Source organism: Sycon ciliatum, chromosome 13 (assembly GCF_964019385.1).
Source record: "Sycon ciliatum chromosome 13, ocSycCili1.1, whole genome shotgun sequence".
In the NCBI taxonomy this organism is placed as follows: Eukaryota; Metazoa; Porifera; class Calcarea; order Leucosolenida; family Sycettidae; genus Sycon; species Sycon ciliatum.
The window spans coordinates 18,380,272-18,395,978 of NC_088655.1; the positions used below are offsets into that span (position 1 = coordinate 18,380,272).

General features: G+C 46.7%; 1 protein-coding gene across 1 annotated transcript in view; it reads left to right on the forward strand.

Moving 5' to 3' along the window:
• Positions 1–15,707, forward strand: part of LOC135829639 (uncharacterized) — a 200,565-nt gene that overhangs the window by 103,141 nt on the left and 81,717 nt on the right. Inside the window, exons 15-18 of the mRNA XM_065342036.1 lie at positions 344–517; positions 1,230–1,562; positions 14,072–14,193; positions 14,801–14,975. Of these exons, the coding sequence (XP_065198108.1) occupies positions 344–517; positions 1,230–1,562; positions 14,072–14,193; positions 14,801–14,975 (804 nt within the window). The remainder of the gene's footprint in view (positions 1–343; positions 518–1,229; positions 1,563–14,071; positions 14,194–14,800; positions 14,976–15,707) is intronic.

Genomic DNA, 15,707 nt, shown 5'->3' on the forward strand with positions numbered 1-15,707 from the left:
CTGTGTATTGAGCAGGCAGTGGTGCTTTCTTGCAGATTCCCGGAGTGGAAGGTTCGACGGGCTTCTCGTGTGCTCCAGACGCAGTCATGAGTCAGTCGAGGGTTAAGTTCGTCGGCAGGAAGCGCGAGCTCCGATGTTCAGAGGTAACACTTTCCAAACAGGTTATCGCCAATGTCACAACATCGTAGCGAAAACGAATTTTGAATTGTCAAGTTCTGCTGTTAGTGATGGTAAGCTTGAAATGTTAACCATTTGTTGCCAGAGTTTTTATTCGCTGTCACTTGTCTATGAAATAATGGCAGACACCCCATTCGTATCAGAATTAACTTTCTTCTTTTTCTAGATATGCCGCCTTGCACACCTCCTCTAGTACCAAATGGAAATCTATCGCAGAACATATTCCATGTGTACAGCAACGTTACAGTAACATGCCACAAGGGATATATCATGTCTGGCAGTGCAACAATCACATGCAACGGAAGTCAGCACTGGTCACCTGATTTCCCGACTTGTCAAAGTAAGTATCATAAGCATGTGTTTGTATACATGTACATTGTACATTTTCTGAGTATGATCGAAGGTTTTGTATAGATGTCCATGCACATTTTTTAAATTTTTGCAGCTGTCACACACAGTAAGTTTTGACCGTTCGAGAGAAATGACATTCGTCGACTTTGAGCTATACTGTATCAGCATTTCTCTACCTCTGACTTAAGTGTGCCTTCATCGTCAACGCAGAGAGCGACGCTCTGTGTTATATTTTAGTATTTATGATAATGTAGGGTTCAACTCAGATGGTGAGCCAATCAATTTATGGTGAAAAAGGAGGAGGACAAAATGTTACGAGTTATGACTAACTGTCCACCAACGTATCCAGATCTTATATAGTCAGCGAGTGTGGCAAACCGTTTTCACCATAATGTAGGTTGGGAAGCATTTCCACGAATTGGCCAAGTTACGGTAGTTTGAAAAATGTTCCATGAAGCGAACAGTGGTGTTCGATAGATGCATGGCCGGACAGTAAAGGTTTTAACTCATTTGGTCCTGGTTTCACGGACAAAGTCTAGTGATGGTGGTGAAAAAGATAAAGGGTCCTGGGGAAATATTGCTATAATATCGCCAAATCCCCGTCCCCCTCCCCCCTCCCCATACTCTATTTAAGTGATGCAGCAATGGACTGTTTGCGAGATATTCTTTACTTATAGTCGCATTGTTTTATTTTTTGCTAGTTCCATCAGAGCCTCCCAATATCGTAAATCCACCTGCACAGCTACGTGTAAACCAGTATTCTTCAGCAACATTCACATGCGATGCGAGTGGTGCACCAGCTCCAACCCTGACATGGTTGTACAATGGAGCCATTTTCTTTACATCAGCAGCAGTGACCATCACCGAAGAAGCCTTCACCAACGACAATATCACTCAGCGAGGAAGTCAAGGAAAAAGATCTGTTCTATTTCTCCACAATGTCACTTACTCGACCAACCTAGGACGCTACACATGCTTTGCAGCGAATTTAAGAGCTCCGGATGCAACATCCTCTGCGGACCTCATTATTTTCGGTAAGATCTTTGGTCAATTCCTTTTTCACACATGTATTTGCAAACTATGATAGTCCTACAAACTAGATATGAAACGACAGTTCTCAAAATATCGATTCACGATACAGCTTTTTGTCGGGATCTGTCGCGCACAGTCGCAGACGTAGCAGACGTGGAACGCACGACATGCACAAATAGAGTACAGTTTTGACCATGGATGCACTTGCAGTGCACTTGCATAGCACATGCACTGTATAGAGATGTCACGAAAAATTGTGAATCGTGTGTCGTGGTCGCAGCTCGTTTCAGGTTTAGCAAGTCGCATCGCAAAGGTTGTATTGTGAATCGGCCCGTGAGCCAGTGAAACAATACAATACGCTACATTACAATGCAATACAATACATTACAATGCCATACAAGGACCTGGTTGTGTCATTGCCGTGTGAGTATTGTAGATCGGAAACGAGATGGTGTCCTAACCATATTGTTTCAACTGCAATAAAATTCAAAAACTGGGCTCAGGACTTCAGTCACTTATGCATCAACAGTCGCACAAAAAATTATTAGTTGGCGCAAGGAGAAGCTTGTCGTTTGGAGTGACAAGCGATCACCACTGCTTTTCCTTGTCGGAGCCAACAATACACTTTGTTCTGCGGCCTTGGGAGTAGTGTTGGAGTAGAAATTGCTGAGGAGACGTCGCGGAGGGGCAAGCTTTCCTGTGCAGGTATGACTTTGGCCGTATTTCAGCATGGTCGAGTGGAAATATTCAAAAAAGTTTATTTCAAGAAAACCCCAAAAAGAAAATGGAGGACATGTCCTCAGCGCTAGAAGAGGTGTTCTACTTTCTGCCGGTGTATAGTTCTGGCCAATTGAGGACGTAGCTGGCTGTTTTGCCAGCGCTTGTAAATTGGCTATTTTCAAGAGGATCATTTGTGGCGTCAGGGTGTGATGGACCTCGTCTTCTGGGATCCTGGCGTGGCGAAGCGGTACTGCTCCAGGAACTCTTCAAGGGTGAGGCAATGTTGGCTTGATGGAGTTTTGTTCATAGCTTGTTCGTATACGCTGTGGCGAGACTCGTTTCTAGACAAAAAATAATGTGATAATTATTTCGGCCATTTCTGAGGGGTATCCAAATTTCAAGGTTCACTTCAGATACTTTTTCAAGGGCTTTGCACAATTGATCCACACCCCAAAGGGAACCTACCTGCAAATTTTGAGCGAAATCGGAGAGATTTACTTGCACGCATACTTTGGTATTCTCAGACAAGCTCTCTTAATTAAGTAAAAGTGGTGAAGCTTCTGCAGTTTCATAAACAGTAAAGGGTAGAGCCTACACGATCTCTTCCATTAGCACGGCAATAATTGAACACATTTCACAATATTTATTACGTTTCGGCAAATGGCCTTCATCAGGTAAACAATGACGCCTCAATTTCGAGACCTATGTATTTGTGTATCACTGCCTGAATGGCCTTGCTTGCTCTCTCCTACAAGATCGCTTTAATCTTCGTGCTCACAGTGCTCACACTGCTGCCATTACCCGTGGTCAGGTGTCTGCCGCTTTTTTTACCCCCTGCTAGCACACGCTATGGATTCAGTGCAATTTCTTATGTAGGCGCTGACCGGTGGAATAAACTGGCACCTGCTTACCGCCTTTCTAATTCACCTGCTGAATTTTGGTCATCCATCAAGACGTTCTTAGGGTTTTCTGTAAGAAGGCGATGACGCCAGTTGGGAATTCCGTAGTAAAATAAGAATAAAAATTTAAAATTTAAAAGAAATGTGCAAGCTCTCCAACCAGCATTGATAAAGGCCAGCTCCACTGCCAATAAGAGGCGGGTGTGAGCAGCGCGATAAGCCTTCAGCTATAAATAGCGATAATATCCACTATCAGTAAATGGGACTACAGCTGGGGTATAAACAAACAAACAAACAAAAAAACATTATTCAACTGTAGCACCATGACATCTCTTACTAACAGAGGAGTTGGCCTTTATCAAGGCTGGTTTGAGAGCTTGTACATCATGGTGAAGCTGATGAAGCCAAGTTGCCGAAACGTTGAAATAATTATAGTGAAATGAGTTGAATTATTGCAGTGTAAATTGAAGAGAGCGTGTGGGCTCTACTCTTAACTAGTACATCCTTGCATGAAGATATATTGGCTCATCACCAACAAGTATTTTAATTTCATAGATAAATGTACGCTGTATCAGTGTATTACTGTAAGACCAGATATTGTAACGTCGGTACGCGGATTTTTGCAGGCATGCACAGTAGGTCGGTCAAAGACCATGATTGAGATACGAGAGGTTCCTGGTTCAAGTCCTGCCTGGGAGCGGTTTTCCCAGGCATGTTGCTACCCACAGTCAACTGGGAACTTGTGGCCAGGCACAAAGGGTACATGGATGCAGCTAATGGGGTCGTTCTCAGTACTTGTGCGGGTGGTTGTGAGACTTATCCACTCGCCCCCACCCTTAGGCGCTGCATCTGCCGCTAGGGTTTACAGGGTGCTAGCAGCCGTCGTGAGTTCCCTTTGGGAAAGGACACGATAATTTATTTTACGAGGAATCAGATGGTGATTGTGATCGTAAGAAGTCTGCCGTTTTTCTTCACTTGTTGTCTCACCCTAAGTGTCTGCAGGTGTATGATGATTTTAGTTTTTCTGTTCTTTGTCGTGCACGGAATGCTAGTCAGTTGAAAGTACTTGAGGCTGTTTGTATTCGTTTGCATAAGCCTGATCTTTGTAAGCAGAAGAAACATGTAGTTGCGTTAAAATTGTTTTCGTAGGTGCACAGCATGATTGTTTGTCTCACTAAACAGTTTTAGCGTTATAATTAGTTTCTCACCCGCCGTTGCACTTAGCTCTCACTTCACTTCTATTGTCTCACCTTCCCTCATTCTATTTTGGCACTGTATTTTGTTCTCGTAGCACATCATTGAATGTATATTTAATCATTGTTCAGCACTCTTCAGTCACGACTTTCCACTGATGAATGTGACAAGAAAATTAATTCTGGTAAATTTTCATGACTTCGTTGTAGTGTGATGATGATTGCAGGATTTGTTCTCTTTATTGCTCTTTATTGCTATTTTTTTTTAAACAGGCAGGCATAGTGGGATGGTCTAAGACCATGATTGAGAAACAGAGGGTACCAGGTTCAAGTCCTGCTTGGAAGCGGAAGGATTTTTTCCAGCCGTGCTGCGACCCACAGTTAATTGGGAACTCGTGGCCTGGCACGAGGGTAACATGGATGCAGCTAATGGGATTTCGGTCTTTGACCACTTGGTGGTGGGTCTGATCTACTCACCTCCCACCGTTCAGGCGCTGCATCTGCGCCTTTGATCCTAGAGGGTGGTGGCGTTCCCACGGCGGATGCGGAAAACTCGGCTTCCAGCCGAGTCTCACGCGAACCGTGAAATTTTTATTTATTGCTATTTTAATTTATTTTACTTTTTTTATGGGGATTTTGGTGGATAAAAAAAAAGAAAAAGTAAATTATCGTGTCCGTTCCCGAAGGGAACTCACGACGGCCGCTAACACCCGGTAAATCCTAGCGGCAGATGCAGCGCCTAACGGTGGGGGTAAGTGGATAAGTCTCACAACCACTGGCACAAGTGCCGAGAACGACCCCATTAGCTGCATCCATGTACCCCTTGTGCATGGCCACAAGTTCCCAGTTGACTGTTGGTAGCAGCACGGCTGGAAAATCGCTCCCAGGCAGAACTTGAACCAGGTACCTCTTGTATCTCAATCATGGTCTTTGACCAACCCACTGTGCCTGCCTGGTCTTTCTGTGGATTAGCGATGTGAAATTCTAACGAACACCGTCCTAAAACAGACAAATGACTGTACGTGTACATATCGTTTTGTACATACCGACTTTGAATGTTAACGAATTTCTAACGATTTTTTTAATTCGTTAAGAGGGCAACCTACCCATAAATTTCATATGGCATTCAATTGACCGTTACTTTGGTGTTTCTCAATGGATTTGAGTGAAATTTTGACCACACACTCCTGCCACTATGCTGGCCCTTAGGACATGATTTACAAGTTCTTGCGCCTCACTGACAGGCTTTCCAGGCCGGAAAAACTCAAATTTCCGGCATAGTGCCACGGTGTGCGAGCCACCCAGGAGCCAAACAAATGCATTCACATTTTTTTAACATTTTCGTGCCCATTCTGTCCGTGCGCGGGACCCAAACCTAAAACAAGTCCAGAAGCAGCCATGGGTGGTGGGGTAGGGCCCTTCAACGTGGCCCTGGAATCTGTCACAACGGGACAAGTAGGTGTTCTCTCACAGACTCCCACAGACCCAAGTCAACTTTTGAACAATTTTAGGTTTAGCACGTGCCACGAGGTCGTACCTTTGATACAACATCCAGTCCTGGGACGTCCACAGCAAGCCATTTCCACGGCGCTGCACACCAAATCCAGGATACCCTCAGAAACCGGCAAAGACTACCACTCACGTTCCGCTACTGCCTAGTACTGAATCCTACCTGAATTCTTGACACGACTCAAACTTGCCAAAGTCACTAAATCAACGTCAACTACAATAATCAAGCCACATATCTGCAACGTCACGAGGGTGCTGGCAAAAGTCCTGCTGCACGACGGCGGCCCGCCGCCGTGCAGCCCAATACATGGCTCAAAAACGTGATTTTTTGGACTTTGTGTGCACACTTCTGCACACTTTCGCGTGTTTCCATGATACGACAAGTTGCGCACGGTCTGCTCACATTCAAATACAGTGATGCCAACAAATGACAGCGTGCAACAAAAAACATTTTCCTTGCAAGGGCACATTTTAGGCCATAACTCTTGAACGGCAGATCGGGGCACAATTTTGCAGCTATTCAAGCTCTTTAAACTGACGTAGCACTGAATATGAATTTACAAATTCGATTTATCACCCACACGCATATCAAGCAAGTGGAAGTTGGGGTTGCCGAGCTGCTGCGGCTGGACCATATCAAGTGTTTTGTAACAGAATTTGTAATCAGCGAATTGTTTGCAACAATGCATTAAATTTCATACCCGGCGGCCCCGCAAAGAAAATTCTGTTACAATGCTGGTAGATGGCAGGCAGTGCAAGAGATTAAGGCCAATGATCCCAACTAATGCTGCTGTGCCCTTGTGGGGCACGGCTGTGCGCAGGTAGTCAAATGACTGCTGGTCAAATGACTGCTGGGACCGAACGGTCCTGCTGTATGCTGGGGCCAATTGGCCCGGCTGCTGGACACAATGTGTCTATGCTGGGACCATGTGGTCCTAACTAATGCTGCTGTGCCCATGTGGGGCACGGCTGTGCGCAGGTAGTCAAATGACTGCTGGGACCGGACGGTCCTGCTGTATGCTGGGGCCAATTGGCCCGGCTGCTGGACACAATGTGTCTATGCTGGGACCAGCTGGTCCTGCTGGGACCATGTGGTCCTGCTGCTGGGCAGCGCGTGCCGCCAGTGCTTGAAAGCTCATGCAGAGAATTGTTCCAAAATGCATTCAGCTGACGGGCTTTGCTTGCTTCCCGAAAAAGAGTCAGCGGTTAGTGGCAACCCCGCTTATACACACTGCTCTTAGCCATATTTCCTTTCTTGCTTTTTTTCCGCGGTTGAGTAAACGCTGTGCTACATGCATGCAGATAGGCTTAGCAGTGACAGTGCGCAACACAATGCGTTAAAGAGTTTGAGTATGTGGTCCAGGCTGGAGCAGAGATCCTTAATCGGACGAGCTGCTGAGAGGTCATATTCCCACATAAGGGGGTGCAGAGTGCTTAGAGTATTTTGGGCAGGATTGATACAAAAACAGTGCCCAGCAGCACACGCATGCACACATGGCAGCGTACCCGGCTCATTGCTGGCCAATAGGCAGGCCAGCCGGCACACGGAGGTACGTTTTGTACATGTCACTAGCCCAGCGGCCGGCCTTCTGGAGCTGCCAAGCTGATGCATTCCTTCCGGCCATTGCAGTAACCCTGCCGATCCTGAGGGAGTGACTGCTAACACCCGGATCTAGGGCTCTCGTCATCCAGTAGTTCACATCTTTGACTGTGAAATATTGCCCACTTCGGAATATGAACAGCGACGACGTCGTAGGCGTTGCGTGGCGGATAGCGTGGTACTTGCGCATTGCTTGGACAGGGCAGAGCTGGCTGCCGGACCATGGCTGCAAGATGACTTGCCCCCAGTGCCACGTTGGGAGGTCTTCGTTATCCCGAGTCTTATGCTGATCTGAGTCCCAGTGAGTGAGACTTGACCCAGGGTCAGTGTGCGGCCATTCGAAGCGGAGCGGGGAGAGGCGGCAGTATCCTCGCTCACTCTGAGCAATCCCGCAAAGGCTGTCATGAAGGCGGCCCAGAGCATGCACCTGTCCGATTCGCAGTAGTGGGAGCGCTGGATCACGGTCAAGAGCTGCTGCAGGTCTGATTGGGTGATAGCCTGGCGTCGACATTGTGTCGGTGCTGCTTGCTGGCGGTGCTGCCATTGCTGACGCTCTGCTCTCTTCAGGGCTGCTGTAACTCTATCGTGCTGAGTTGTGTGTGACGGCCCACCATTGCAGAGGAGGTAATACCTCACGGCGGATACATACACTCGGATGGTTGCGCTAGATCTGTGACCGGATACGCAGTGGGTGATGAATGCAAGTAAGTCATTTACCGACGGCCTACTCGGCTGGCATCCCAGTTGTGTACACAGCTTCAGATACACCCCAGTCCCTGGCGGGTATGTGCGGGCAGAACTCGGGGCTACTGAGTCCCTAATTAGGTCGCCGGCCTTTATCAGTAGCGTTTGACGGAGATGATGTGCTCTATTGAAGTAGTCTGTTTGCTGGCGTTGGGCAGCATGATGCGGCCATTGTTCTCCCCATAAAGAGAGCGCAATGGCAATTGGGTAGAGTTCCCGCCAGATAATGCTGCGAAATAAGCCATGAGACTGGTCTGCTAACCATGTGCCATAGAACCGTGCTGTGTTGTAAAGCCCGCCGAAACCGACGACAGGCGTGTCAGTGAAGAGCTGAAGGCTGGGGGACTTGGACCAACTGATGTCTCTGAATAGGGCAATGCCATTCCATGGGAGCGCCGATTCGAGCAACTAGTATGATAGCTCTGCTCGGGACCGCTAGAGCTGAGCTGGCAAATGACTCCGCATGGAGCAAATGACTGCGCATGGAGCCGGCAAATGACTCCGCATGGAGCCGCCAATGACTCTGAGTAGAGCCACCTAATGCTAAATATAAAGGTATGCAGGACAGTTGAGAGCATATATTCTCATGGATTGTAAGAATACATTCTCGCGCCACATATATACTGGTACACACAGATTATAGACAGCAATAGCGACAACACACAAATTGAAGGGTAGTTGGCCGCAGCCAGATGTGGACCGAAGCACGAGTGAGGCATGAAAGCAAGCAATGAGAACAGAGTGTGTCTCAAAAAGAAAAGATGTGCATGCGGATAACAGAAATACGCCATGATGCAGAACCACTTGGGACCGTCAGATTAATTTTCCTGGACCGAGCCAGCCGGGAAAAAACCCACGCGCCGACGGACGCATGAATGAGGGAAAAAACGGGTGTATAACCCCAATGGCGATTTGGCATCATGTAGGCATGGCAAGCACATATTGGCAAGAGATAAAGAACACGCCCGATGGCGTATATGCAACCGAAACATGTTGAGCGAGAAATACAACGTCATGTGTGCGCCAGAAACGTGAGTTGAGGTAGCGGGTGGGAGGGTGGGAAGGAAAGTGTGTGGGAACAAATGTTCCGCAAGTTGCATGCTCCAGAGTCAAAACAGCAATGACAGTGCAAGAGACACGACTAGCGCATGCGCACGGGTCGGACCAGCTTCCGGGGCTGAAAGATCCATGATCAAGCGATGTCCACCCGATTTATTTGGCATGACACCAAGACATGCTGTCTTGCCCCAGGTGAGCATCCACAACATCAGGATAGTCAAAAGCTGATCTAAGATTCTTGCTGAGGGTAGAATGCTTAAGAGAGCATGTCTGAGAATACCAAAGTATGTGTGCAAGTGGATCTCTCTGATTTCGCTCAAAATTTGCAGGTAGGTTCCCTTTGGGGTGTGGATCGATTATGCAAAGCCCTTGAAAAAGTTTCTGAAGGGAACCTTGAAATTTGCATACCCCTCAAAAATGGCCGAAATATCACATTATTTATGGGTCTAGAAACGAGTCACGCCACAGCGTATACGAACAAGCTATGAACAAAACTCCATCAAGCCAACATTGCCTCACCTTAGAAGAGTTCCTGGAGCAGTACCGCTTAGCCACGCCAGCATCCAAGAAGACGAGGTCCATCACCCCCTGACGCCACAAATGATCGTCTTGAAAATAGCCAATTTACAAGCGCTGGCAAAACAGCCAGCTACGTCCTCAATTGGCCAGAACTATACACCGGCAGATAGTAGAACACCTCTTCTAGCGCTGAGGACATGTCCCCCATCTTCCTTTTGGGGTTTTCTTGAAATAAACTTTTTTGAATTTTTCCACTCGACCATGCTGAAATACGGCCAAAGTCATACCTGCGCAGGAAAGCTCGCTACTCCGCGACGTCTCCTCAGCAATTTCTACTCCAACACTACTCCCAAGGCCGCAGAACAAAGTGTAGTGTTGACTCTGACAAGGAAAAGCAGCGGTGATCACTTGTCACTCCAAACGACAAGCTTCTCCTTGCGCCACCAATAATTTTTTGTGCGACTGTTGATGCAAAAGTGACTGAAGGCCTGAGCGCAGTTTTTGAATTTTATTGCAAGATGCACGGTGAGATCGCGTGCTCTGTGACGTAGGATGACGCTTCCTGCATCACGTTACGCGGCCATCGATCGCGAATGTGCCTGGAACGCTACTCGGAACAGACCATGATGGCAGTGGTAAGATGAGCTTCATTTCCTGCTTGAACTGCTGAGAACCCCCACAAACTGTCCTAGGACAGTAGGAGTGTTGCAATGGCAGCAAGCCGTCGGAATATGCCCCGTACAGCATGGAGAGTTATTCGTCTTTCACACTTACCTCCTGCAATCCCGAACATAGTCCAACAGTAAAAGTCCCTTGTTTTCATGTCGATGCTCGACAAAAGCGACTAGCTCGGTCCCTTTGTGTTGACTGGCACGCGAGCAGCACTGGCTGCACGCACTTGTCGCGTGAACTGCATGAGAGATTTCTTACGTCATAAAGAATGTGATTTCATCATCATTTCACTGGTCTTCGACCTACATGGTCAGGGAAAGTCCCGGTTCGTAGGCCTACAACACGCGGTCAGCGTGTTCTTGAGCGCCGTAACAGCACAAGTGTCAACACTTCCAGACCAACGGGCGTTCAAGGCGAGTAACAAGCGCACTTGACAAAGGTGACTCTGAAATCGCGTGAGCCGTGGGCCACGCGACTTGGCATTCTTGCGTCACAAGGCACGTGATTTCACCGTGCATCTTGCAATAAAATTCAAAAACTGCGCTCAGGCCTTCAGTCACTTTTGCAGCAACAGTCGCACAAAAAATTATTGGTGGCGCAAGGAGAAGCTTGTCGTTTGGAGTGACAAGTGATCACCGCTGCTTTTCCTTGTCAGAGTCAACACTACACTTTGTTCTGCGGCCTTGGGAGTAGTGTTGGAGTAGAAATTGCTGAGGAGACGTCGCGGAGTGGCGAGCTTTCCTGCGCAGGTATGACTTTGGCCGTATTTCAGCATGGTCGAGTGGAAAAATTCAAAAAAGTTTATTTCAAGAAAACCCCAAAAGGAAGATGGGGGACATGTCCTCAGCGCTAGAAGAGGTGTTCTACTATCTGCCGGTGTATAGTTCTGGCCAATTGAGGACGTAGCTGGCTGTTTTGCCAGCGCTTGTAAATTGGCTATTTTCAAGACGATCATTTGTGGCGTCAGGGGGTGATGGACCTCGTCTTCTTGGATGCTGGCGTGGCTAAGCGGTACTGCTCCAGGAACTCTTCTAAGGTGAGGCAATGTTGGCTTGATGGAGTTTTGTTCATAGCTTGTTCGTATAAGCTGTGGCGTGACTCGTTTCTAGACCCATAAATAATGTGATATTTCGGCCATTTTTGAGGGGTATGCAAATTTCAAGGTTCCCTTCAGAAACTTTTTCAAGGGCTTTGCATAATCGATCCACACCCCAAAGGGAACCTACCTGCAAATTTTGAGCGAAATCGGAGAGATCCACTTGCACACATACTTTGGTATTCTCAGACATGCTCTCTTAACACCCTTAGGACGTGATGCTGGTCTACCAACAGTTTGTTCAGGTAGTGTGTGCGTTGCATGCCTACAATGATGGACAGCACTGCCCACGCTTCGGCCTAAGCCACAGTCTATACTCGACTATCGCTGTTTCTGCTATGCTGGGGCCAGCTTTACTGACCCATCCGAGTCGTTCTCGAGCCTGAAACGTTTGGCTGAGGGTTCAGGGGGCACTGCTGAGGGGCGCAGGAGCCTGAGGAGGAGTGCTAAATCTACGAACTCCCCTCGCAGCACTTTCTCCACCACTCTCGGCCACATGTGCAACACACAGGGGACGGGTGTGGGCATGTGGTGGAGGTGCATGTACAGACACGTCAGAGTCAAGCCTACCTAGTACAGTCGTCCCTCTCTAATCCGGCACTTTATAATCCAGCACCCTCGATAAACCAGCACAATTTTCAGTAGCCAAAATATCCTCTTCATGCACATTGCAGCAGTAAATCAGATTTGTAAATCCAGCACCCTCCCTAATCCAGCAGATTTTCGTGGCACAAATGGTGCCGGATTATAGAGGGACCACTGTACCTGCCGAGTTCAGGTCTTGTGCGCAGGCGATCTCAGCATCCGGCTCGCCAGAGTCGTCCCCGGAATTGGCTTCTCGGATGGAGGAGCGGATTAGCTCGCGGATCTCTTGGTGCTGCTGTTTGAAAACGACTCATGATAGGCTAGGTAGAAAATTCGCGAAATTCGCACAACACTGCTGATATTGCAAGCCAAGGTGCTCAAACAAATTTGTTTGCATAGAAAGGTCTGGCTGCTGTTCTCTGCCAGTAAGGCTGCGAGTCCCACGCTTGCGCATGTGCCATTTTCCCTTGCTTGGGGACGATGTACGATGACAGCCGGCGTTGCGGACTGCCTGCGAGGTGCTGGCCGCGAGTGCTTCTGTGGCATGATAACTTTGGTTTGCCCGTTACAAACCTACATTTTTCAGCGAATTTTGGGTAGTAGTCTGCCACCTTAAATCTTGAGCATTAAATGCTCGTTAATAGTAGTGGTCTTACAGTCAGTAGTGTATTAGTGTATGCCTCGACCATAGATATAGGCATGTATGCACATTGGCATGGTCTAAGATTTTGACTGAGAAAGAGAGCGTTCAGGTCATCCCTCGTTAATGAATATTATCTGGTAAATCAAAATATTTGTTAACGAAAATACTTAAAAATCTCCAACATAGCTCTCGTCTGGAAGCAAAAAAAATTCACGATTCGCGTGAGACTCGGCCAAAGGCCAAGTTTTCCGCATCCGCAGGAACGCCACCACCCCCTTGGATCAAGGCGCAGATGCAGCTCATGAGCGGTGGGCAAAAAGCAAAAGACAGTATTAATCTATGACTACATAGGTAATACGTTGTGCCTTTCTGCTTTAACCTATGTGTTTTGGTGTTGGTCGTGCATGGTCATTATTATCTTAAACTGAGGGTTTGGCACCCCAGGGACCTGGGCAAATGGGCGTTGTAAGGAATTTTGTGCACTTACGAAGTATGTTGTAACCGAACCTGTACACAATTGTATAGACCACATTTCACCAAGGGATTTCAGATTTCTATTTACTAACGAGGTTAATGTACTAACCGAACTCGTTTTAACGATTGAGCATCTGTACCAGGTTCCAGACGGGCCCGCGACATATTTAATTTATAAGAACTCGTAGCCTGGCACAAGGGACACATGGATGAAGGGAATGGGATTTTCAGTACTACGTTTGATCACTTTACTGGTGAGCTGATATACTCAGTCTCCCAGCCTTTTATCCTTTCAACGTGCTGGCGTTCAATCGTATTCTGAAACTCAATCTATATTCACTGGCGCCGGTGATCTATCTTGGGTGGTGGCGTTCCTATGGCTGCTGAAAACTCAATCTAACTGAGTCACAGGTGAACTGTGAAAAATTTGAAAGTTTATGCGATGCAAAGGATCCTACACATACTTTGCAGTAAATGTGAGGGCTCAATATGCAACTTTCCTAATCAAATGTGCAAAACCGGATGGTCTCTTGACCATGTTCTTTCAACTGCACACTTTTCGATGTTTTCATAAGTTGAGGTATTTGGAAGCGAAAAGATTAGTTTTAATTAGAGAAGATACAGTTATTCATTCATTATTCATCTTATGTGATTACAGGTGCCCACGTTTGTGCCTTAAGTTCATGTTATTAAATACAATTATGATGCCATTGGCACCTGCCTAACATTTTCACATATCTGGCATCAGATCGGAGGCCCATTAACCCTTTTGAGCTGCGTCTGTCCTTTTGGTTGCAGTTCCACCAAAGGTGCTTAAGCCAACGTTGGATCAGGCAGTATTGGCAGGACAGACGGTTGAATTCACGTGCAATGTGTATGGTATACCTAAACCAAGAGTAACCTGGTTTGCTAATGGGCTGGTGAGTACCATACTTACAATCTTTTCATAAAAATTTAAAAGGATGTCTAGTGAAATGTGGTAACAAATCCGTTGATCCCCGAGCTGCAGAGAGTGCTCAATGTCAGAGACAGATCTTAGTATGTAGCAGACTCAGGGGAGTGAAGTGTAGTATAATTATTATTATTATAATGAGTCTTGAGCACTAATCAATACATTCCTCAGCCATTCTTTTCTGTAAAATTAGGAATCATTTTCATCAGTATTACTGTAGCTCTCTTCAGGAGTTTCTGAATCTTTCCATTAGTGTTCTCTATATTCAAAATGTTGATTGATCACAGGAGCACACGATCAAACACATGCCCACAAATGCACACGAATGGCTAAAAAAGAGCGCAAACTAGCACCTGGCTACGCAACAGATGATATGAGAATGAGGGATTAAACTAAATTCTGAAATTTAATTCCTGGCACTCCTTACTCGGCCTTATTAAATTGTAGTACTCAGTAGAGTCTTTCTTGTGCTAAGAAGTCCATTAATATCTCTTCCATTCCTTGTGCGTAGAACGTAGAATTGTAAGGTGTACATGTAAGTGAAGTGATATTCCGTTGCATACCTGTTCTCGCAGATTCTACAGAAGGATGACCTTGTTGGACGCGTCTCTTTCCACAAAGGCGATCACATCTTGACAATCTACACAACAAAAGTTACAGACCCTGACACTTATCAGTGTGAAGCCAGTAACAAAGATCAGTATGCTGGTGGAGTGGTCACATCCAATCAAGTGAAGTTGAATGTCAAAAGTAAGATTATCACTCATGCTCCTATTGACATTGAACATTCGTTTCTGGGACATCAAGTTGTAATTTAGGCTCCATGATCTTACAATAGTGTGAGAAATCTTAACAATCAAGGTCTGTATGAAAAATTATTTTATTTTACATATTCAGATATTTGGGGAAGTGTGTGTTGCTCCCTACATGGGAGTTCGTGGTTTTCCTGCCGATTTGAATTCTCACTTTACCGACTCACGACTGCCATCCAGAGCAGACGAGAAGTCTATTAAACCATCCACTCGGCGAACCTGCAAGAAAGCACCACTCACTCCCTGCTCAATGCACAGTGTTTTGGGGAATTCACCCCTCATCAGTTGGGCTTGAATAGCCTGAGGAAGATTGTGCCTGATGGGCACCACTTATATAGTGCTCTCCAGGCACAAACATCACCAGATATACAAACTTACGGAGACGCTCCCTTTCCAGCGCGACAAACACCTCGTGAACACCAGATAGCAGCGTGAGTCAGTGTCGCTCAACCGTCGGCACACAATTTCCCAACTATCGCCGAAGTCGCACCAACCTCTTCTTCATAATCAGTTATTGGAAATTACATTCGTCAATAGCATGTTCATCAACACAAAAGACATAAAGAAAACCGTGGCCGTCAATCATTTCGGTGGATAGACACGATTCGGCACGACCTGAAGGCAGCGGATCTCTCATGACAAGCACGATCCCGGGTTCGAGTCCTGGTGG